The sequence below is a fragment of the Vipera ursinii genome (genome assembly GCF_947247035.1).
Source record: "Vipera ursinii genome assembly, chromosome: 1".
Lineage (NCBI taxonomy): Eukaryota > Metazoa > Chordata > Lepidosauria > Squamata > Viperidae > Vipera > Vipera ursinii.
This window is the reverse complement of record NC_139512.1, coordinates 102,410,637-102,434,329: the sequence shown is the minus strand read 5'-3', so window position 1 is coordinate 102,434,329 and position 23,693 is coordinate 102,410,637. Positions and strand designations below refer to the sequence as shown.

At 37.4% G+C, this 23,693-nt stretch overlaps 2 protein-coding genes across 3 annotated transcripts in view; both read left to right on the top strand.

Annotated features, from left to right (window-relative positions):
- PIK3C2A (phosphatidylinositol-4-phosphate 3-kinase catalytic subunit type 2 alpha) overlaps positions 1-17,293 on the top strand; it is a 62,012-nt gene extending 44,719 nt beyond the window's left edge. For both annotated transcript variants that reach the window (XM_083348756.1, XM_083348757.1), the window contains exons 21-34: positions 320-424; positions 1,854-1,946; positions 3,179-3,308; positions 4,100-4,236; positions 4,811-4,980; positions 5,728-5,884; positions 6,083-6,192; positions 7,776-7,983; positions 8,861-8,985; positions 10,107-10,224; positions 10,322-10,403; positions 11,059-11,168; positions 13,253-13,378; positions 14,432-17,293. In XM_083348756.1, the coding sequence (XP_083204882.1) occupies positions 320-424; positions 1,854-1,946; positions 3,179-3,308; positions 4,100-4,236; positions 4,811-4,980; positions 5,728-5,884; positions 6,083-6,192; positions 7,776-7,983; positions 8,861-8,985; positions 10,107-10,224; positions 10,322-10,403; positions 11,059-11,168; positions 13,253-13,378; positions 14,432-14,614 (1,854 nt within the window). In that variant the 3' untranslated portion in view covers positions 14,615-17,293. The remainder of the gene's footprint in view (positions 1-319; positions 425-1,853; positions 1,947-3,178; positions 3,309-4,099; positions 4,237-4,810; positions 4,981-5,727; positions 5,885-6,082; positions 6,193-7,775; positions 7,984-8,860; positions 8,986-10,106; positions 10,225-10,321; positions 10,404-11,058; positions 11,169-13,252; positions 13,379-14,431) is intronic.
- Positions 17,294-18,886: 1,593 nt separating this feature from the next.
- On the top strand, positions 18,887-23,319 carry RPS13 (ribosomal protein S13). The gene is made up of 6 exons (XM_083350143.1): positions 18,887-18,985; positions 19,801-19,849; positions 20,753-20,831; positions 21,856-22,025; positions 22,366-22,466; positions 23,042-23,319. The coding sequence occupies exons 1-6, from the start codon at positions 18,963-18,965 to the stop codon at positions 23,073-23,075; spliced, it is 456 nt and encodes a 151-aa protein (XP_083206269.1). The 5' UTR covers positions 18,887-18,962; the 3' UTR covers positions 23,076-23,319.
- The last annotated feature ends 374 nt before the right edge of the window (positions 23,320-23,693 follow it).

The window sequence follows — 23,693 nt, the reverse complement described above, 5'->3', positions numbered from 1 at the left end:
ACAGACACACACACACACACACACACACACACACACACACACACACGGATGAAAAGCACACGTTACATTTCTGAATGATGCAATCATATTAAAATCAGCCAGAGTTAGGTTGTTAGGTTACTTGTGCATCCCTTTTAGATGATTCTGAGCCTTTGTAATACGGACAGAAAATGTACAACCCCGAAATACACCCCTGCTTGCTTCACACACCAGATTATGTTATAAAAACCCACTGATACAACTTAATGCTTTATTCATAATGAAAGCAGTTCTACAAATTTTATTTAATGAAGTTTATCCTTGGATTGGTTATTAACAGATGGTTCTGCAAAGTGGAATGGAACGTGTCCAGTCTTTTTTCTTGAAAAACAAATGCCGCTTGCCTCTCAGCCCCAGTCTTGTAGCTAAAGAATTGAACGTGAAGGTATGAGCTGTGTGACCATAATCATTGGTTCCCCTATATTCTTCTCATCCTTTCCCATCTCTGCCTACTTACCTTTTGGATCTGCAAACGTTAGGAGATTGATGTTCTCTATTTTGTGATCTGCAAGCTGCTCAGGAGAATTGAGGACATAAAATACATATAAACCACAGAATTCAGGCCTCTAGTTTTGACTGCTCTGTAAGAATAACTCTAAACACACTAGGCTATCCTACATAGATGAAATCTTGTGTCCTGCAGAGAGGCTTGCTCAGAGCTAGATGTCCCACATAAGGGACAGAGCAGTCCTCTTAATGGTGCAGTACATTTCAAAAAACTCAAAGCATTTTTAAATAATCCAATTTTGTCTCCACCCTTGCAAAATGCTCACAGCAACAGCTGTTTCTTCAAAATAATCTTACTTCCTGTGATCGATCCTCCTTATGTCTGGCCCAGTCCATATCTCTTCTTCCCTCTTAAAGCTCTCTTCCAACCACGTCACTGGGCACATCACTGAGTAATTTCCTCACTGGTGAAACTGGCCGCCTCCGTCTTTCCTCAGTGTTCGAGTTGCCAGTCATTACTCCTGAGTCGGTTGCACTCACCAAGCTGTGTCATTCTCCTTGTTAGTTGGCAGGAAGTTGAATCCCAGCTGGGAGAAGTGCTGCAGGAAGAAAAGCAACTGTGTTTTTATTTTTAACCTCTCCTTTACTCACAAGTAGCCATTCTGTCTTCCTTATTTAAAACTTCGTTTCTTATTCTCTTTATCTCCTCAGGTTCTCCCTTTTTAAGCTGACCTTTTTCCTAGCTGTGCCTCCTGTGTTCCTCCACCTCCCCTCTATTTATTGTTTGCTTACTTCTCCTGGCAAACTTTCCCTAATTTGTGCAACTTGAATTTTTTTTATTTCTCAACTCTGTTGCAACAAGCTAGGTTTGTATTATCTTTATGAAACTTCTCCAAGTAAAAGGAATACAGGATAAACCACGTATAGTATAAACTTCTAAGTTTTTAAAACTGCCCTTAAAATTTTCCTATATAGTAATTCTGAGGAAGCAGGATTCCCCTCTGTTTAAGGACTTACAGACTGGCCCTGATGATAGACTTCCTTGTTTTTGATGTTGTTCCCACTTGAGGGAACAGCTAGTATATTACTAGTAGGTTTAATGAGGTTTAATTAATCCATTTGTTTTAATGTAAAATGTTTACATGTTTGGAATACCACTATTTAAGAATTTCCTGGGCCTGTAGTGTTACATTTTGTAATTGTGTATATTCTAATTATTATTATTATTATTATTATTATTATTATTATTATTATTATTATTATTATTATCAAATGAGCAACTGAACAAAACCAAATTTAGGACATTTATCATTTCTATTTAACCTTTTCATTTTTATAATATCAACCATGTTTTGTATCTCTGACAGGCATGTTCCTATTTCAGTTCTAATGCAGTTCCTCTTAAAATTGCTTTGGTGAATGCAGATCCTTTGGGAGAAGAAATTAATGTAATGTTTAAGGTACATTTTTTGTTTCAATTACAGATGTTTCCCCTCCAATACTGTAGGGAGTGTTAATTCCACGGGGAAAAAAAATTCTGACCCTTCATGGTCATAAAGAACCCTCTGGATGCTTTAAGTCTGTGGGGGGAATTTGCACACGTTAAATGAATGTTCAAGCATTTCTAAAATAAGCTTTGCAAAGAATAATGGTTTCATGTTAGAGCATATGAGAGGTTTAAAACGTTTTGTGCCAGTAGGTACTGTTCTGTTAAGTTTTGTTTTGCAATGAATTTTTGCCCTTATCTGCCACTAAATTTTGTATTGGATACCTTTTTGCATTTATTTTATAATATTGGAAAAACAGGGTATTTCTTTCTAATAGGGCAATATTCATGGATTGATGAAAAATTACCACATTAATTGTAATTGTAAAAAAGAAAACAGATAGCTTTGGAGGGAGCAGACCGTATGTAGTCATTTCAGTCGACCTAGGTTATAAGAAGCATTTCAGTTATATTTTCTTTACCTACGGCTTATATTTTTATTCATGCTTTCTCTAGTTTATACTAAATATTGTTTCATAAATGAAGCTTGAGTTTCTCAGTATACTAATTTTCAAATAAATTGTTTTGCAGTATAGGTAGTCCTTGGATTACACCGCTTATTCAGTGACTGTTCAGTTATGACTGCGCTGAACAAGCGATACGTATGATCAGTTCTTGGGGCTATGGCCATCCCAGCACCCCCAGAGGCATGTGATTCAGCTGCTTGCACTTAGGAAAGTTGCAGCATCCCTCAGTCACATGATTGCCATTTGCAACCTTTCCTGCTGGCCTTCCAAAAGCAGAGCTAATAGCAAAGTTGCTCCTGTAGGTTGCTCCTACTCCCACCACTTTTTCTCCCAAGGAGTAGTACTGCTCTCACACACAAACACATACACACAGATGTGCCTACTCATGCTTGTGCTGGGCCACAGCACCCATTCGTATTATAAAGTACAGAGGAATAAGATATTAATAGACTTTGATGAAGAAAGTGAACAAATTTCCTGAGAGATACAGGTTGCAAGTTGCTCACCTTGTTCTGTACTGTTAAGACCTAGAAAACTGATACTAAAAAAGAAACACTAAAATATCCCAGATCAGTTTCTGGTGTTAGTGTATAATAAAATAGGCAAAACCGACATTCGTTGAACCTCTCTTGATATCATTTAAATCTTTCTCTCATTTGTGACTTTTGTTTTTTCTCAGGTTGGAGAAGATCTGCGCCAGGATATGTTAGCGTTGCAAATGATAAAAATCATGGATAAGATCTGGTTACAGGAAGGACTGGATTTGAGGATGGTTATGTTCAAGTGCCTTGCAACTGGCAAAGATAGAGGTAGAGTTTTAATTTCTTGTCTTGTGTTATCTTACATGCAATGTTAAAGGTTTGTCTGGCTACTGTCACAATTTCTGACAGGAATGGCAGACCCAACACCATTATTGTAAAGGCTGATTCTCAGATGCCACATATTTGCTAAGCAGCCCAGAATACAATAGCCATAAAAATAATTGGCATTAATTGAACTGCCTAATATACTTGCAAAACCCATCTGCTGTTAAAGAAGTCTGCTGCTAGTATACAGAATGTTGAAGAATGTTTACTTTTTTATTTATCCATCTTAAATATTAAATTGATTTGTCTGCAGCAAGTGGCAGCAGCTAATTGATGGCTGACTTCCAAAAACATAGGCATAGCTGCTTAGTATTTGAATGAGAGACCATGTGGAATTCCAGACTGCAAACTGGGAAATTCAAAAAATGTCTCATAAGAGCACAGTGCTAAAATATTTCCATGCTATTTCCAGGAAAACTAAACTCTATAAAGTCATCAGCTCAACTTAAAGAAGACTTTGTTCCATTTTTTAAGTTGATTTAAAAATAAAAGAAGATTTGGGGTTTTTGGGATAAGTAACAATCTTTAAACTGAATTTTTGAATTATTTTACAATGTAGTATTATATAGTATTTTAAAAGCAGAGAACTGTATAATAATCTATATTGGCAAGCGATTGGGATTTAGAAACTTTATTTAAAGGTTATAAGTTAAATATTTTTTGTCAAAGGACCACATAGTAACATGTATTATAGATTTTTTTATATCTATTAACTTTTGCTGATTGATTTAAAGGAATGGTAGAACTTGTTCCAGCTTCAGATACTCTTAGGAAAATTCAAGTGGAGTATGGAGTGACAGGATCCTTTAAAGATAAGCCTCTTGCAGAATGGCTAAGAAAATACAACTCTACAGAAGAAGAATATGAAAAGGTAAACTACATACCATTTCCAAATAGGAATTTATGAGACCAATAATAGTAGTATCTTATCTGATGAGAGCTAACTGTCTCTGGGACTCATTCACATGTCATATTTAATAATTAAATAAAGGACAGTGCTACCTTAAGTGGGTCATTGGCATGACAGTTCCAAGTTCCATCTTTGAAACAGCTGGAAGTAATGGGAATTTTGCATTTAAGTGACATGCTCAATGCTTGGCAAATCACAAGACAAATTATTTAAATCAGGGGTCTTCAAACTTGGCCCGTTTGTAGACCCCTGATTTAAAAAATTTGCCTCTCCACTCGTATGGAAAAATAGCTCCGAACATTTCCTATTTTTTTATTTTTAATCTATCTGAACTGGGATTTTAGAAGTCAAGAAATTATATTGTTAATGATATTTTCCAAAAAACTGATATTTAATCATAATTTTGAAACATTCTAAATTATGTTGTTCTTCAATTAATGAATGTTTCTGCTATTGCAGCTGATCTCTGCATGCTAAACAAGGTGCTTTTCTTCAAATTATATAATGAAAATATATTTAATTTTGTCTATTTTAGGCTTCTGAAAATTTCATCTATTCCTGTGCTGGGTGTTGTGTGGCTACCTATGTTTTAGGCATCTGCGATCGCCACAATGATAACATAATGCTTCGAAGTACAGGCCATATGTTTCATATTGACTTTGGAAAATTCTTGGGCCATGCACAGATGTTTGGAACCTTTAAGAGGTATGAAACTATGAGGAAATTAAAATGTTCTACCTCAGTAATTTGAAAACATGGTGGATTTTGCAATTATAATGCCCCATCTTGAAAAACAATGGCTGTAACTTTTGCCATATTGTGTTAACTTTTGCTTTTACCACACTGAAGGTGTCACGTCATGATTTTTCTGTTATGAAATATTTTCACAGAAGTGGTAAAGGAATTAGGTGTTTCTATAATGTCAATCACTGTTTTTATAGTTTTCTTAAATTTTGTTTTGCAACGTTGGTGCTCTGTATTAAAATGGGAGCTTCTTTTTTCTGAAGCATTCCTGCTCAATTGGGAATCAAGAACATTAACCCCTAAAAGTCAGATTTGCAAGGCAACAATGATATATACAGTTACAGCAATGCTTCCTACCAGCAGTTTGAACAAGCAAGTATTTTTGCCTTGCTTCACAAATTCCCTGATCTGGGGCAGGATATAAGTGAAATATAACTTATCTTTAGCCAAGTCTTGTTTTAGAACATGGTGAAATTCCAGCATCTGAGGTGTCAAATAATTCACATGTTATTTAAAAGAGCTTTAAAAAATCTGATCATTGAGATTGATTTGTATTTGCTGTTGATTTTTATATCTGTGCAGAAACAAGCTATACGTTTTACCTTTGCAACTCAGTTTTAGAGTTTCTTGATTTTAAACAATGTCATACTTGGCTACATGCAGGATGCAGCATTTAAAAATAAATTCTTATTTTCTATCCTTTGAAAGGGATCGGGCTCCTTTTGTGCTGACATCAGACATGGCTTACGTTATCAATGGTGGAGAAAAGCCCACAATTCGTTTCCAGCTGTTTGTTGATCTCTGCTGCCAAGCTTATAATTTAATCAGAAAACAAGCCAACCTTTTCCTTAATCTGCTGTCCCTGGTAATATTTCTACATATCACTGATGTTAACAAAATAGCCTTTAAAGCAAAGAACAGAACTATGCTGACACTTAATTTCAAATTAAAAGTTCTGAATAGCAGGCAAAAATCTGGAAAGCCTTTTTAAAATAAATGCTTGTTTATGTAGAAGTAGGTAATGTATGTTTGCTTATTGGAAAAGTAACTGTTCATTTTACAGATGATGTCTTCTGGCTTGCCAGAACTTACTGGAGTTCAAGATCTCAAATACGTCCAGGATGCTCTTCAGCCCCAAACTACTGATGCCGAGGCCACCATTTTCTTCACAAGGTAAATAATTTTAAAATCTTGTTTCTTGCATGCACCTATTGCTTGCAGCTAAGGCCAGAGGCTCAATTAACTTCCACAAAGAGAAGTTCTACCTATTTGCCCTTATCTTTGTGCAACTTTAACACCTGGTTTGGACATTTGGGTGTATAGAGGACTGTAGAGATAAGGAAATGTCTCCTTTCTTATTTTGCCCATGAGCCTCACTGACTCCGGGTAGGTTTCTGCATACAATTCGAGGTGCTAATGACCACAGTAAAGCACTACAGGGCTGGGTTACTTGCCTATGTCTAGTTAGAGCTGCCTATCTCAAGAGGATGCATAGAGTGGGCATGCTTCAAGTCCCTTTCCTTCAAGCAGGGTCAACTGATGGGCCTTAAAAAAGGGACTACTTGGTTGCTGTGTCTGCCTTTAGAATGAACTTTCCCACCCCCTGAGATGCAGGCGACCCTGACCTATTAGCCTTTCAGGGAGCTATGAAAACCCAGACTCTTCTATGCACTGGGCAAGACAGTGATTAAACTAGTTCTGTTGGGAAAGGGAGTGTCTTGTTATTCAGCCTCTAATGGTTTTGTTTTTATTTTGCTATTTTATATTGTTGTAGTTCTGATTCTTTGGGTTTTAAATTGATTTACACTGCTGAGATGTCAAAGTCATGATTTTGGCAGTTTATAAATTCTGTAAATGGACAAACCAAAGTTAATCGTCATTTAGCCTACACTCATTCAGCGACCATTCAAAGTTACCATGGTGCTGAATGAGGGGGACTTGTGTCAGGTTTTCATAGTTGCGGCAATCGCAGCATCCCTGCAGTCCCATGGTCACAGTTTAGGTGCTGGGTTGGCTTGCAATTAGCACATCACAATGTCCTGCAGTCACATGATTGCCTTTTGTGACCTTAACTGATGGATTCTGACAAGCAAAGTCAATGGGGAAGCCAGCTGAAGGTCCCAAATCTGATCCTGTGGGATGCTTCGACTATGGGATGCTTCGACCATGGAGGATTTGCCTTACAGTGGCAATTGGGACTGCCAAAATTTAGTGATGGAAGTTTGCAATATGTTGTGGGTTTTGCATTTCCAAAAAGAAAACTTGGGAATTATTCTATATACACATAGTTCTTTGGGTTCAGCAATAGTAAACTAGTAGCTCTACCATCATCTATTTCTGTTTTATATCTGGAATATTAATTTTAAAGTTTTCTATCATGATTACTATACAGTGATATCTTGATACTCATCATTAATTGGTTCTGGGAGGTGTGACAAGTGCCAAAAGTGATGGGCACCAAATAAATTTTTCCCATAAAGTTGCAAGGCAACTGACACCAACAAGCTCTAGTTTGTGCGTTGAGTACCAAACAGACTACGAAGTACTGGGACAAAACTTTCACATCAAAACTCATCAAGTACCAAATTTGACAAGTTTCAAAGCAGTCGACTACTGAGGTACCACTGTACTAAAATTTGAACTGTGAAGTGATCCCTCATATTCTTATTACAAAATTAAAGTTGTAATTGTAAAGAAACCAAAAGATATTGGCACACTTGTAACATATGAAATTAATATTCTTTGTTTATTTCTAGGCTAATTGAATCAAGCTTGGGAAGTGTTGCTACAAAGTTCAACTTTTTTATTCACAACCTTGCTCAACTGCGTTTCTCAGGGCTGCCTTCTAATGATGAGCCAATCCTATCTTTTTCACCTAAAACCTACTCACTCAAACAAGATGGTCGTATCAAAGAAGCATCTGTTTTTACCTACCATAAAAGATACAACCCAGATAAATTTTATGTAAGGCTTTGAATTATATTTTGATTCATTGTGATTTCTGTAGCTTCCTTCATTCACTTTAACCAGCATATTTTCACATGTATCCCATTATAGCAGCAATTTCAGATTTTTGTTGTTTTTCATTTGAGTGCAACTTATCTACCTATGAGTCAAACCATATTGAATGCAGTAATATCACTGAAGGAACATCTGCTTTAATGGATGTTCCATAACTTAATGATACTTAAGTCTTGGAAATGAAGTTTAGGGTTTTTGTACCAGAAGTCTTCAGACAATCATTTTGTTCAACAATTGTTCAAAGTTATAGCAATGCTGAAAAGATGATACTTACACCTGGTCCTTGAAATTACAGCTGTTGTAGCAGCCCCGTAGCCACAGGTTTAAAGTTTGGGTGCTTGGCAGCTTTCTCAGGACCGCAGAAGCATTACAGAGTACATCACACACACACACGTGCCTTTCCCCCCCTTCAAAATGGTTCTGTTTCAGTGAGGTTTGATGCCTCAGTTGCGAGGTTGGAGTGGAAAAAATATATATGGTTGCAGCACCAAATATTGAAATAATTGTATTCAGAGCAAGCATATCAAGGCTATCATATTGTCATCATACATCAATCTGGTCCTTCTGGCTTGTAAACTATGTCTCAAGGCAAAGGAAAGATTGAGAATTTTGCTACTGGCATTGCTTTTTTTCATTGGACGATTCGAAATAAATATAAGGGTGTACCTTTTCAAGTCTGGTCATGTCTGCTCCCCCACCCTCAATTCTGAGAGTTGAAATCTTACCACTTCTGCAGAGAACAAGATTTGGAAAGTTTATAGCACAGGATTACAGGAGTTAAACTTTTTAATAGTGAAATGTTCGCTTTTTTCTTTGGCAGATCTATGTGGTCAGAGTTTTGAGAGAGGGGCAAACTGAACCCACATTCATTTTTCGCACATTTGATGAGTTTCAGGAGTTACACAACAAGCTTGGGATCCTATTTCCTCTTTGGAAATTACCAGGGTACGTGTCGCAATTTTATTTTAGGGGATTGTTTTTGTTTTACATACTGTATCTAAAACTTACCTATTTAGAGTTTTAAGATTAGCACATTGCACATTGGAACATTTTCTTTATGAAGTAAACGAGTAAAGCACCCTGTTTTGGGGGTTACTACTGCATTTAGTCTGTTTATAGATCAGCTGGATTTACATGAAGCCCTGCACATTTCAACAATACATGTAGTGCTCAGGTTACAACTACTTGTTCAACAACTGTTCAATTTACAGTGGTGTTAAACAAGGGGGACATAGAGCCGGTTCTCAGAGTCCTGGCCATTGCAGCATCCCAGCAGTCACATGATTGCAGTCTGGGTGCTTGGTGCCCACTGCAGGACATCTCAGTGAGCTGTAATCACGTGATAATGACCTTTGACATTCCCTGCTGACTTCCCACAAGCAAGTGATGGAGAAGCTGCATCTAGTATACTCTTCAGGTTTTATTATTTATTTATTATTATTTAGATTTATATGCCGCCCTTTCCCGAAGGACTCAGGGCGGTTTACAGGATGTTCAAAAGAAAATCAATACAAAAGTTAAAACAATTTAAAAAAAGATTAAATGAAACCCTGAGAGAAAATAAAAACCCCAGTTAAAATTAAAAATTTAAAATTCTCAGCCTGGGCCAGAGAGCTCGAAGAGCCAGGTCCAGTTCCCGGCGGAATGAACGGATGTCGGGGGCAGTCCTAAGCTCCGCGGGCAGCTGGTTCCAAAGGGCAGGCGTGCCCACTGAGAAGGCCCTACCCCTGGGTGTTACCCGTTTGTATTTCCCATTTCAGTCACATTCTAGGGGAAATAGGTGGCATAAAAATTAATAAAAATAAAATCAGATAAATAAATTTTGGATAGATGTACATATACAGGAAACACTTTAGCTGAGATTATCAGAAAATAGATGTACATACAGTATACATGCATGAAAAGACATCTGCTGAGCCATCCAGAAAAAATAACTCCTTCAACACTTCATGGAGCAATACGTCATGTTGTAATGCTTTAATACTTTGCATTGCCTAGTCTGTATGATTGCTTTTACTTGTTTGCCTCAATGAAACTGAAGTAACTTTTTACCTCTGTTATTGTAGTTTTCCTAGTAAGATGGTTCTAGGAAGAACTCATGTAAAGGATGTAGCAGCCAAGAGGAAAGTAGAGCTAAATAGCTACATACAAAGTTTAATGAATGCATCAACAGATGTATCGGAGGTAATTCTTGACAGTAGCCTGCAAAATACATAGATGAATTTATATATAGTCTGTATGACAGTCAGTTCTTACTGAAATTTTATCTTTCCCAACCTAGTGCGATCTTGTTTATACTTTCTTCCATCCCTTACCTCGTGATGAAAAAGCTGAAGGAATTGATGGAATAACTAGGTGTACAGGTAAGAATATAGTTGTACAGTTTAATTAGTATCCTGAATAGCACAATTATTTCTGTGAACTCTGAAGCCTCTGCCATGTGGAGTTCCCATAGAATACAAAGATATACAGTGCAAATTGTGTTAAATCGTTAGAAGTAGGAATGGAACATTCTGGAGAACTCTGGGTATTCTGTTTCCCTTGGATACATTTTGAACATTCTCTCAGACATCACATTCTGAGGCAATTTGCCAGTTTCTGGAAGAATTATGATTACCACATAAAGTGTAATTATGTTGTATAGCTAAATAACCAACAGAATTCAAACTGCTGATGAAACCCTGGTCCCCAGAATCCTTTACACATGCCCCCTCTGTCTATTCTGGAGGATTTGAAGATCATGAGAGCAAGGAAAACAGCAAAGGGAAATGGCACCCTTTGTTCTGACAGAAGCAACCTTCTTGTACAGTATCACTTAAAATGTGATTGTACTTACTTTGTTTCTATTATGAAAAATTTATTACCCTGCCTTTATCACTTTATATGTAACTTAAGGCAGTTTAATGTACCTGATATTCCTTCTTCCTCTTTTTTCCCCCACAACAGCCTTGGGAGGTGGGTTGGACTGAGAAAGAATGACCGGCCCAAAATCAAAATGAAATATTTGTTTGTTTTTAGATGTAGGCCCTTCAAGTCCTACCTCAGGCAAAGTAGGAGGAGAAGTTAAGTTGTCCATCTCCTATAGAAATAAAACTCTGTTTATCATGGTGATGCACATTAAAGATTTGGTAAGTATATAAATGTGCTCACATTTAAATAATTGTAGTATGCTTGATGAGACTGTCTTCCAAAAGCAAGATGCATATCTTTCTGGGGGGGGGTGAGGAAATCAGGCTCAAGCAATATGAGGATTATATCCCCCAAAATAGTGAGGCAATTGAATATTAAAATTAAAAATTAAATATAGCAAAATCATTAGTTCTGTTTCACTAAAATTAAATGTAATTAATATTGTTACTCTCCAGTCAGATATTTAACATTTTTTTTCCTTCTGTCATATTAAAATTTTCAATTGATAGCATCTTTGGCGAAGTGAATCAAAACTTGCAAAGACAACGTGCAGCCCCATGTCCTTAAGCTACAGGTTCTTAAGGAATCCTAAGGATTGTACAAAATAATAGCAACAAAGCAATAAACAATAATACAATTTATTTGTTTATTTAAAAGATTTGTAAGGCCACTCTGGGCATTTCACAACGACAATAAAACTGTAAAAACCATAAAAACCATGCAACAAAAACTAAAAATCCGATGTTTCAGTCAACTGCTCAGGGTGCTGCAATAACCCTACATAGGCTTCACCGCACTATTCCAGTGCCTGGGTAAAAAGCCAGGTCGTAATGGCCTTCCAGATGGCTAAGAAGGTGAGGACTTGCCAAATTGCCACAGACAGAGTGTTCTACAAGGTATGGGCAGCCACAGAAAAGACATACCGTATTTTTTGGACCATAAGACGCACCTGACCATAAGACGCACCCAGTTTTTAGAGCAGGAAAACAAGAAAAAAAAAATTCTGAACCAAATAGTACCGGTATACTAGGAAGGAAGGAGGGGGGAGAAAGAGAGAGAAGGAAGGAAGGAAGGAAGGAGGGAGGGAGGGAGGAAGGAAGAAAGAGAAAGAGAGAGAGAAAGAAGGAAGAAAGAAAGAAAGAAAGAAAGAAAGAAAGAAAGAAAGAAAGAAAGAAAGAAAGAAAGAAAGAAAGAAAGGAAAGAGAGGAGGGAGGAGGGAGGGAGCAAGGAAGAGAGAGAGAGAGAGAGAGAAAAGGAAGAAAGAACGGAGGGTGGGAGGAAGAAAGAAAGAAAGAAAAAGAAAGGTAGGTACCGGTAGTTTCTTTTCCCTGAATAGGTTTTCTAAGATGCCAAAGCAATTTCAAACAATTTTATTTATATATTTATTTATTTTAATTCCATTTATATCCCGCCCTTCTCCGAAGACTCATGGCGGCTTACAAGCTTAGCAGTAGCCTTCATTCTATGTATATGCCTGCTTATTAGGGCTCAGCTTAATTGCCCCCAACAATCTGGGTCCTCATTAGCAGTATTATCTTGCAAATGGAAAATCACTTCCAATAAACTTCGCAGAGAAACCTGCAGGGACAACTCCTCACGGCTTTGCTGGGGCAAGTCACCTATGAGGTTTAGTTTAGCAAAAACTATTTCTTTAGCAGCGAGGTAAAAGAAAGAAAATGTGCGCGCGCAGGGAGGGGGAGGCAGTCAGAAGGCATGGCAGGCACGTCTGTATTTCCTCCCCTGCCGACCAATCACAGGGGCGGGGCGGAGAATTCCATGTCTTCATTCAATCACGTCTCTCCAATGGAGCTGATGGACTGCGTTGACTGAACGGGAGACAAGTGTTTTCGCTTACCTTCGGACCATAAGACGCACCTCGTTTTTCCACCCACTTTTGGGAGGGGAAAAGTGCGTCTTATGGTCCGAAAAATACGGTACTTCCTAAGTCCTACTAGATAGCATTAGTTCAGATACCCAATATTTGATCTAGATATACATTACTCTTGGGGAGAGGTGGTGCCCCAAGTAGCCTGATCCAGTGCTGTTATAAAATACCATTCACCCATAAGCATTAAATTATCACCACATTTATAATGTCTGGTAAAAATTTGGTCTTAAGTGATTTGGAGCTTTTATCCATTTTTTAAAAAGGGATTGTAAATTATTGCAGTCATCCTGGAGAAGTCGTGTCTATGCGATTGCTAAGACTTGATGACATGTAATTAAATGTAGACATTAAGTACTTCCCCTGCTCTCTTTGAATATGGTTGTCCTTTTTTAAAAAAATTATTCTTTTTGTCAGGTTACTGATGATGGTGCAGATCCTAATCCATATGTAAAGACGTATTTGCTTCCAGACATGCATAAAACTTCTAAGCGGAAAACCAAAATATCACGGAAAACTAGAAATCCAACATTCAATGAAATGGTAAGTTGAAATGGGTAGTTTTTCAAAGCAAAGTGTAATATAGAAACCATCCGTTGAGGGATAAATAATAGGAATACAGGTAGTTCTCACTTAACATCCATTCATTCAGTGACCAAAATTACAATGGTGCTAAACGAATGGACTTACGACGGACCCTTGAAGTTCTGGCCATTGCAGCGCCCCCACAGGTGAACAAAATTAGTACATACTTGGACTCATCCATATTTATGACCGCCTTTTGGCTGCCTGCCTATCCACTCCCACCAGCTACCCCTGCTGCCCAGTCCTGCCCACCACACCACATGCCTCTACAGTACCAGTCAGGGGCTTCTTGTGTGCCTTCTTTTGTGCTAGTGGTGCTTGGTTTTTTTGTGCTAGTGCAGGGGTAGGCAACCTTGGCTCTTTTATGACTCGTGGACTTCAACTCCCAGAATTCCTGAGCCAGCCATGCTGAGGGGAAAGGGAGAGGTTTCCAAGCTGAGCCATGCTGGCTGAGGAATTCTGGGAGTTGAAGTCCACGAGTCATAAAAGAGCCAAGGTTGCCTACCCCTGTGCTAGTGCTTGCTAGGGTTTCTGTCCACGCACCAACCAGGACTTTCTTTCGTGAAATCTCATGCCAGTGCAGCTAGTGCCTTCTTTGACATGGCTTCCTTTTTTTAAAGAAGGAACACAAGTAGGCCCTGGTCAGTACAGTAATGGCATGTGAGAACAAGATAGGTGGGTTGGGGGAGTTCAAGAGGAGGCAGCCCCTCATTTTACCAAAGCTCAGGGTTGGGAGGGACCAAGCCAGAAATAGCTTGAATTGGAGTGGTTCCTCAGCTAACTACTAGTGGGATTTGGTTAATGATGCCAACAAAGACTGTTTGGATTGCTGTACTTATTATATGTTTTGTTGTTAGCCGCCCTGAGTCCTTCGGGAGATAGGGCGGGATATAAATCCCATCAATAAATAAATAAATAATAAACCCTAACCTTTTCCTAAACTTTATTGATATTTTGTAAACTGTCTTGTCTTGCACTGCTTCTGAATTTGTTTTTTTGTTTTTTTAATAGCTTGTGTACAGTGGATATAGCAAAGAAACACTCAAGCAAAGGGAACTTCAGCTAAGTGTACTCAGTGCTGAATCTCTGCGTGAAAACTTTTTCCTGGGTGGGATCACTCTTTCTTTAAAGGATTTTAACTTAAGCAAGGAGACTGTGAACTGGTACAGGCTTGCTGCTGCACCATATTTGTGAACCTGACAACTTACAGAGCTGACAATATGACCTAAATAATCTTAACTCCATTTCTATATGATCACTTTTCTCTACTTGAAGATAATCCATACACTTTAGCTTGAAACACTGCAATTTGGTGGATTGTAGTTGGACCAGCCTTTGCAGAACTTTACACAAGACTTCTGGCAAGTCATCTGCTTTGTGCTTTTACTGCAATATAAGCATCGATGTATATGAATTGTATAAATGTAATAACTTGTTATAAATGCAGTTCTGAATATGAAGAAATGTTTCAAATTCAGTCTGAGGGGGTTATTCTGAATTATTTCAATCCCATTTGAATTTTTTGCCTTGATATACTGCAAACTTGTATAATTCTCTTTATAATTTATAATTATGAACACTTTATAATTCTGCTTTCAGCACATACAGTAGCACATTTTTTTAAAAAATGATCATGACAAAATTATTTTTCAGTCTGTTAAAAGGGAGGCCCAAATAGAAGGATAGAAATTCAGTGTAGCATTTAGCCTTATGACTCATAAAGCTTCTTAGAGGCTATTACTAGAATGAGTGCCAATAATTGAAATTAAATTATAAATAATGGTGCCTTATTTTGTTGCTTATACCTCATTTTTACTATTTAAAACATTTTCCAATGCTAAAAGTTAAACTTGCTAAAAATGCTTATGTGGTTCATCATATAAATTCTTTAACATTTCCCCTTTCAATTTAGGTCCACTTTAGTTCAGATTCATTAAAAAAAACCTTACCAACAGGTTGTTGAACTACAAATATTGTATGAATGCAGATGCAATTGATTTTCCACCATGGTTTGCTATAAAGCACATGTTTTTTCTTTAGGTAAATATATGGGCTATTCAACAGTAATTTTGAATTTCAAAGTAGAAGTCCCACAAAGCATAATTTCTATTATATATGAATTAAAAATATGCATACTATAGAAAAAGGCCAAGTATAAATTGCACTAGCTATTATATAGTGAAGTGACACAGTGACTTTTGGAGTTAACTTTTAGATTTTTTTCATGAATAGTAAGGGAATAATCCACAAAGCATTTTATTTCAATTAAAACTGATTTGCCATTAGTAAAGATAATAAAAGATACTGTGCATGAGGTATGGTAGATTGTATTTCAAATTCATTTCTTTAATTTGTATCCAGCTAATTTGTAACACTTGGAGAAAGCTGGGTATAATTGCAATATACTAAACCCAATATTTTGTTTTTGTTTTTTTAAAAAGCTCTTGTAGGAATTAACATTCCGCAGAATGGTTAATGTTGAAACCCAAATACTTTAGAATAAAGATACAGACCGCTGAATTTAAAGCAAAAAAAAAAAGGCATGATGAATAATACGATAGACTGACAATCTATTGCAGGCAATTAAACGAAAGTATATCAAATGGTTGTTAACCTGAGGTGCTGAAATGTTCATAATTGACTGTAAAATAAATTTGGGGATTCCTCAGTGTTAAAACTGCATTGTGATTAATAGAAGCTACTTAACATTTTTAGAAGTTTAGTAGTTATGTTAAATATGTAAGTTGTAAGCTATAGAGTAAACTAACTCGATTGTATTTCCTGCTCACTTGATGCTTTTTAAGATGTATTCCATTCCATCAACAAAACCACAAGTCATATAAACACAGGGAAGTAGGCTACTGTTTTTGTGAAACATTGCATTAGATTAACTATAAAGCAATATATACTGCTTTTTTGCAGTCTGTAACTACAGCACAGTGTATCACAGCACAAATCTAGATATTTTTTTAAAAAACCCTTTAATGACGGTGGTTTGCAGCTGCAGTTCTTGTCTGGATGTTAGAATATATGCTGCACATTACGGTAGTATTGCCATTATTGCATCCTGTGCCTTTGCCCACCATCACCATTTCTCAAAATAACTTCACAATGAATAAAGCTCTTCAGGTACATTCTTACAAAAGTGTTTTTCAGTTACCATTAAACATGTAAAGGAGCAACATTAATTTTGCATCTCTTTCAAATTATTTATATTTTTGTGATACACAAACTTTGTTTTAAATAATACAAATATTTAAGCTGATATACAAAAGGGTAAGGGAATAATCACAATCAAATGTAACACTTTACTAAGGAATGTTTTTAAAGTGTGGTCTCATGGCATTTTTATACTTTGTGAATGAAATTAAATCCTATGCATCAAATGTGGACTGCAGCTAGAAGTCAGTTTGTGTCTGTACATTTACTTCAATATTTTGAGGAAAACATCTTACTTTTAAGAAAAACAACCTCCATATTTTCTGTACTAAATAATTAGTTATGACTTTGCACTGAAAATTTTTATATTGCCTTTTTATGACCTATACATATATATAAAAAGCATGGGAGATCTGTGGTATTTCTCTATTTTTAAAATTTAAAATGATCCAGAGATGTTAGTATCTTGCCTTAAATTTGATTGTTTTTTCCAGGATACAATTAGCTTTTAAATGGAAGAAATATTTCTAGAATCTGCAAAATATTGTTCACTGTGTATCAGTGGGCTAAAATTTAAAGCTTCCATATGTGGAAAAAATTACACCATTCTCAGAATCTATAGGAATTTAATAATCTCTGTGTGGTATTCTCAGTACTGTGATTAACAATTTGGCAAAGGTTTATAAATAATAAAATGCATTATAAGTAAATGTGGATGTTTGGCTTCAATTGTTTCTTATCTGTAAGAATCAAATACTTCAGCTATATTACACTGATAGCTAATAAAGATGTACATTATTTCTATCAGCCTAAACCCAAAATATTTGGGTTAAATGTGACTCCATAACTGTCCTACATTACATTAAATACTATTTAATAAAAAACATTGTGCCTCTTTGTATGTGTGGATCAAGAAATCTAAGCGCAAAAGTTTCAATCAGGTCTATTCCACTGAGCATTTTTAAGAAACTTGCTTCAAATATTAACTATATGTTGCCTCTTTGTTCTTTTCTTACACCTAAATCTGTGATCTGTAGTCCTGTTAATCCTAGCACTAGTCAGTAGTAGACCATATATTCTGTGAAATCTCATGTACTTGGTACCAGATTAAATCATTTTGAGAATTACTGCCAATCACTGAAATGTCCATTGTGGTTTCCTACCTTTAATATTTTCACTTAAGAAACACTAAATGGAAAGATAAAGGAAAATATGCTAGCCTACTAACTATACCATCTTTATTTCCATTAATTCTTGCAGGTCCTTTTAACTATCTTTAAAAAATAAAAATATAGAATTGGTCCAGTGCATTTTTTGATTTCCCCCCCCTGCCTATGTAGAGAAAGTTCAATTAAAGAATGGTAGGGAGCATTCTTCAATGCTAGAGATGACAAAAGTAGCCTGACTGATTTGCTATTGGGTTGAAATGTCATGACTGCTGTTCTTTCCCCTCATTGCAGCCATTTGGTGGAGCGCCCATTATACATCCCTCCTAGGCCCTAGATGACAGGTTCCTAATCTTTTTGCCATTACACCTTCCTTTAGTATAATCTTAATGTACACAATTTCTCCTAAACACGCAAACACCAAAATGAAGACAAATGAGCAACGAAAAAAATACAGTGTAACTTTGGGAACGATGTATTTATTGTAGTAATGTACAATTAAAAGGTTCTTCACACCTTCGCTAGACTCCCGGAGGAAAGTACACCTTACAATGGGGAAACCCTAAAGCAGGTCTTCAAACTTGGCCCTTTTATGACTTGTGGACTTCAACTCCCAGAATTCCTCAGCCAGCTTTGCTGGCTGAGGAATTCTGGGAGTTGAAGTCCACAAGTCATAAAAGGGCCAAGTTTGAAGACCCCTGCCCTAAAGGACTTATTGCGATGTTATTTGATCCCAAAGGATTTGATATATTTTGGGGGTGGAAGTGGCCAACTGCTGTTCTTTACGCACAAGGTAAAATTGTAAAGTTGGGAACTTTTTTAAGGTTACAGATGTCTGAAGAGCCAATCTGAGGATACACATTACGGTTAATATCGGGCAATTAGCCCCACGATGCGATGGTAGGCGGCGGTCGAGGAGCTTTTCCGTACAACCAAATCACACCATCAGAAACATTTTGCCGCTGCCATTTGCCGCTTCAGACACACACAATCAATCTGTCCCTCCCTCTCTTGTCTCCCACCCTGGTCTCTCAAGTGGAAAGACTAAGAAAGGAATGCTGGGAGGTGTAGTTCGCCAGCAGGCGGAAGGACCACGCTGAAGAATAGCCGCGTGTGAAACCGGAAGTCTTTTCGTTCCGCCCGCAACGTCATTTCCGGCGGAAAGCAAGCTCGACTTGCAAGGCTGCCTTTCTCGCTTCTTTCTTTTCGGCGCCATCATGGGTCGCATGCACGCACCCGGGTGAGTTTGGCCGAGAGCGGGGCCTCGGCGTGAGGAGATCCCAGGAAGACCGGCGGGAATGGTCTCGCGATCTCCTCTGGCCGTAGTGTCGCGATCTATTTCAGGAGCGTTTCCTTCGCTTCTGTTTTGGAGGGCTGGGTCGGCCTTTGCTTAGAGGCCGACTCGGTTGAGGACTGGCGGCTTCCTCGTTAATCCAGTGGAGTCGCAGAGGAGAGGCGGTTGGTCGCGCCGCAGTTTGGCCACCTCTCGCTCCTGCTTTGTTTTCAATGAAACATCCGGGCATCTCTTACAAAAGTCTCGGGAGGCGCCGCTTGTAGGAGACGGGGAAATAAGTGTGCAAAAATTGGAGAAATAAGTGTGCAAATTGGAGGCGGCGGCGCCTCGCGGATTCCCCGTACTCTGGTGCAAAGCTTTTATCGCGTCGCTCGGGTAAAAATCAAAAGCTACGCAGCCCTTGTAATTCTAAAAGCTTGGCTTCTGGATTCACTGACAGGGTTGATCATGACTTAGGTGCTGGCAATTCTAGCTCACTACGGTATCAAGCTGGTTAGTAGTACCCTGTGGCGAACTGTGTGCTTGTCACATTTTCTAAAATAATGCTCTCTGACTACTTTTTACTGTCATTTTATTGGGGTTTTTATTATGTATTAACTGTTTTTTAATGGGCAAGTATTTAATTACTTTTTAACTTTTGTAATTCTGTGTTTTATTCTTGCCCTGTACACCGCCCTGAGTCCTTCGGGAGAAGGGCGGTATAGAAATATTAATAAATTAAATTAAATTAAATTAAATTAAATTACTTCTCTTTTCAACAGAAAGGGCCTGTCCCAGTCGGCCTTGCCTTACAGGAGAAGCGTACCTACAGTAAGTAGTTATTCAGCCTGCTTGGGACTTGATTAAAAAGCATCCGACTTGCAAAGTGAAGGATGCAAATTGTTTATAAACATCCCACGGGCTAAATTATTTTAAATTTATTTCCTACAATGATATTTTGATTTAACAGTTAAGAAATAAAATGCCCCTCTTGCAGTTAATTAGGAAAGCGTCTTGATGTATGTCCTACCTATTTCTTAAAACACATGTCTGAGTAAAAAAGCTTTAAAATGAGAACATAAATATTGACCATCTCAAAGTGATCTGTTACATGTTAAATTTTGAATAATTGCTGAAAATCTAACTTTAACAGTTGGGATAATAGTTAACATAAAAAAATGCTCAAGCAGTTCCAAGCTCCAAGACAATTATACTCATGAGAAAATTAAAACTTGTTACTCTAAGCAGTTTTGCTAGCATATGGAAATACTTAAGCTACAACCTCTTTTTGTAGTTTTAATTCATGGTATATGTTATAGGTGTCATACATGCTGCTCAGTTCAGTTACAATCAAAGGCATTAATTTGGGGGGAAATAATATTTAACTGACCAGAAGACTGTATAGCATTGCAGTTTCATTAAATTGTACTTGTATTTTTTCAGAGTTAAGTCTATTACTTCTAAAACCACAGTGTCAAGAAATCAAAAGCTATGTAATTTCAAGGCATCCTACTTTTATTTTTCTTTTGGCCTCTGTAAGTGTGTGTGAAGATATAGCAACTGGCACTTTTAATGCTTTTCTCCTTACATAATTCTCTTTACTAAGAGCTTTTTACTTTTACTTTTTTTATTTTTGCAATTTGAAATAGCAGAATTATTTATTACATGTTCTGTGTTGGGTGGTTGCTATCTGATATATCTGAACTTGAATCGCTGACAATTGAACTTTTTTAGTGGCTGAAACTTACTTCTGATGATGTCAAAGAGCAGATCTACAAGTTGGCTAAGAAAGGCTTGACACCTTCCCAAATTGGTACGTTGAAATAAAATGCTGTGCTAAGAGTAACTAATAATATGTACATGAGGGCATGTATATTGGTTCTTAGTTATAAGCCATTTAGAGGCATTTGGGAGCCAGGCAGCCAAATAATCCATCTTATTGATTTGGTTTACCTTGATAAACTTCCCTTGGTTTATTGGCTGGCTAGTTCGCTTATTGGCTATTCATAGTTTTAAGTATTTGTAACTACTGTGAGCTGTATTGGTTGCTGGTCTGCTTTCAGGTGCAGTCTGGGTGCAATCATGGCATGGGTCCAGATTACTTGACGGACCATCTTATCCCACTGGGATTGGCCCATCCCACTCGTGCCAGCAGAGGAGGCATGCTGTGGGTCCCATCAGCATGCGGGTGCAGGAGGAGGGCCTTCTCTGCCTTTGTTCCTGCCCTCTAGAACATCTCCCTCCACCCCATGTAAGATTGGCCCCAACCTCTTATCCTTTTGTAAAGGCCTAAAGACCGGGCTATGCTAATTCGCCTGGGGCTCCAATGGGGGAACAGCACAGTGGAGATGGTTGATGGAGTAACAACAGATCCCACCTTCTCCCATTTCGCCCCCCTCCCCACGTGTCCTTTATTTTAATCTCTGGTTTTAATTTATTCAGGTTTTAATGTAGATATATTTTTTATGTCTGTAAGCCACCCAGAGTTATGGTAAGATGGGTAGCGTGCACGCACACACACAAATATGTAGACATTTTTTCTTCAATAAAGTTCTGATGATTAATATAATTGAAATCTTAGAACCTACTTTTATTTAAGGTATTATTGAATTGATAGTTTATTTAATGCCTTTAAATATAATTGCTGCTGCTAAAATTGTACATTTTTATAGCTTTTACTGGACTGCCTTACAGTGCAGGTTGCAAGCTATTGTTTGCGATCGTACAGAAATCTTTATGGTAGCTAATGCTTCTTGGATGTCCAAATGAATTAATACGTTTAAACTTAGGATACTTTAAAATTACAGTACTTCCAAAAGTGCTTCCTTTGTTTTCAGGTGTAATACTAAGGGACTCGCATGGGGTTGCCCAAGTTCGTTTTGTGACTGGTAACAAAATTCTGAGGATTCTTAAATCCAAGGGACTTGCCCCTGATCTCCCAGAAGATCTTTACCACTTAATCAAGAAAGCAGTTGCTGTCCGCAAGCATCTTGAGAGGAACCGCAAGGTAAAGTAGCAGAATATATTCCATCCTCAAAATTTGAAAATGGGACCTACAATTATTCTAGAATGGTGGTTTACTTTTGAGAAGTTAGTACCTTTACAGTAAATTAAATACAATTAGATTAAATGCTGGATTGTATCTTAAGATCCTAGTGCTAGTGGAATAGGCACTGTTGAAACATACTATATTTTCCGTAGATCTGCTCTGGTGAATTAGGAGAAAGGAAGTAAGCACAATGATTGGTTTAGGAGTACTGCATTATTATTCAAAGAAAATACAAAACAGATTGTTGCTAGGCTGCCTTTCAAAACAGTATTTGAAAATGTTTTGTTTTTGATGGAAGGATAAAGATGCCAAATTCCGACTTATTTTGATTGAGAGCAGAATTCATAGGCTGGCTCGTTACTACAAGACCAAGAGAGTACTCCCACCTAATTGGAAGTAGTAAGTATATTTTGCTGTCAGTCACAATATGGCTATATTGTTAAAACATTGGCAGCAGTTTTCTGTTCCTCTGCTTAATGTTATAGAAAGAAATGGCATTTATGTAAGGAATACTATTATAAAGTGAGGCAATGTTTGAAATGTAAGCGCAGCAGTGGCCTTTCTGAAATACTTCCTAACTATTCTGTATATAAGTCTGTTGATTGTAATGAATACATTTGGGGTGCATTAAGATACATTCAGTTTGCACCTGTTCAGAAGTTGCTGCAGATTTGTACTGTGGAAAAGTATAGCAAATGGGAGGAAATGATATAACTTTAATCCCATTAATATGACTACTGAGCTTTGCTTCAGGTTTTTTTTTACATTTAAGTCCACTTCCAGGTTGCTCACTGTGATGACAGTTTTCCAACCATTCGCAGTTTCCACCAGAAAGGTTTTTCCTTTGTGTTGGCTAGTCCTTCCTTGGATGTCTGAGTGAGCTGCTGTAGACGATAAATTTAAGCGTAATCTTGTTGATGCCACAAGATGTCATGTTGATGAAGTTGCTAAATTTTTCTTCTCTTCTTCTGCAGCGAATCATCCACGGCTTCTGCTCTGGTTGCATAAAAAATTCTTACTACGACCATGGGAATCTAAACCATCTTGTAATGGTGTTATGCCTACTTCAGAGCGATGTCATTGCTTTCTTACTTAAAATTGGAAGGACAAGTTAAGACGTATACTACACCAATAAAAGCTACTGGATTTTTTCCCCACTTGATAATATAATTTGAGTTCTTTAAAGCTGCTGTTGTCCTGCAAATATTTTTGTTTTCATATAAATTTACTAAAGGTTCTTATAAACCGTGTACACATTGAGTGTTGTGTTGAAATTTTTCCTATCAAATACCGTGCTGTCTTTGGGAGACAGCATTAATGAAAACGGATGGCTTGAAGTTGCTTCAGGCTAAAGTCAGAAGTGCTTATATTTCTCAGTGATATTTGTTTGCAGTTAGAGTCAATGGTTTTTGATGAATATCTATAGAAGGATCAATCTCAAAATGCTTCTTTACCCATATTGTGAGTTAGGGAAAATGGGCTTTTATAGGCTACAGGTTAATTCTTTCAAAACAAGAATTATATGAAGGCATTTTTCATTCAATTTGGAAAAAGTGGATTTTCCCTTTGATTAAGAATACAGCTATGGTAATGGAGATAAGGGCCACTTATCTTTACCCTTCCCCT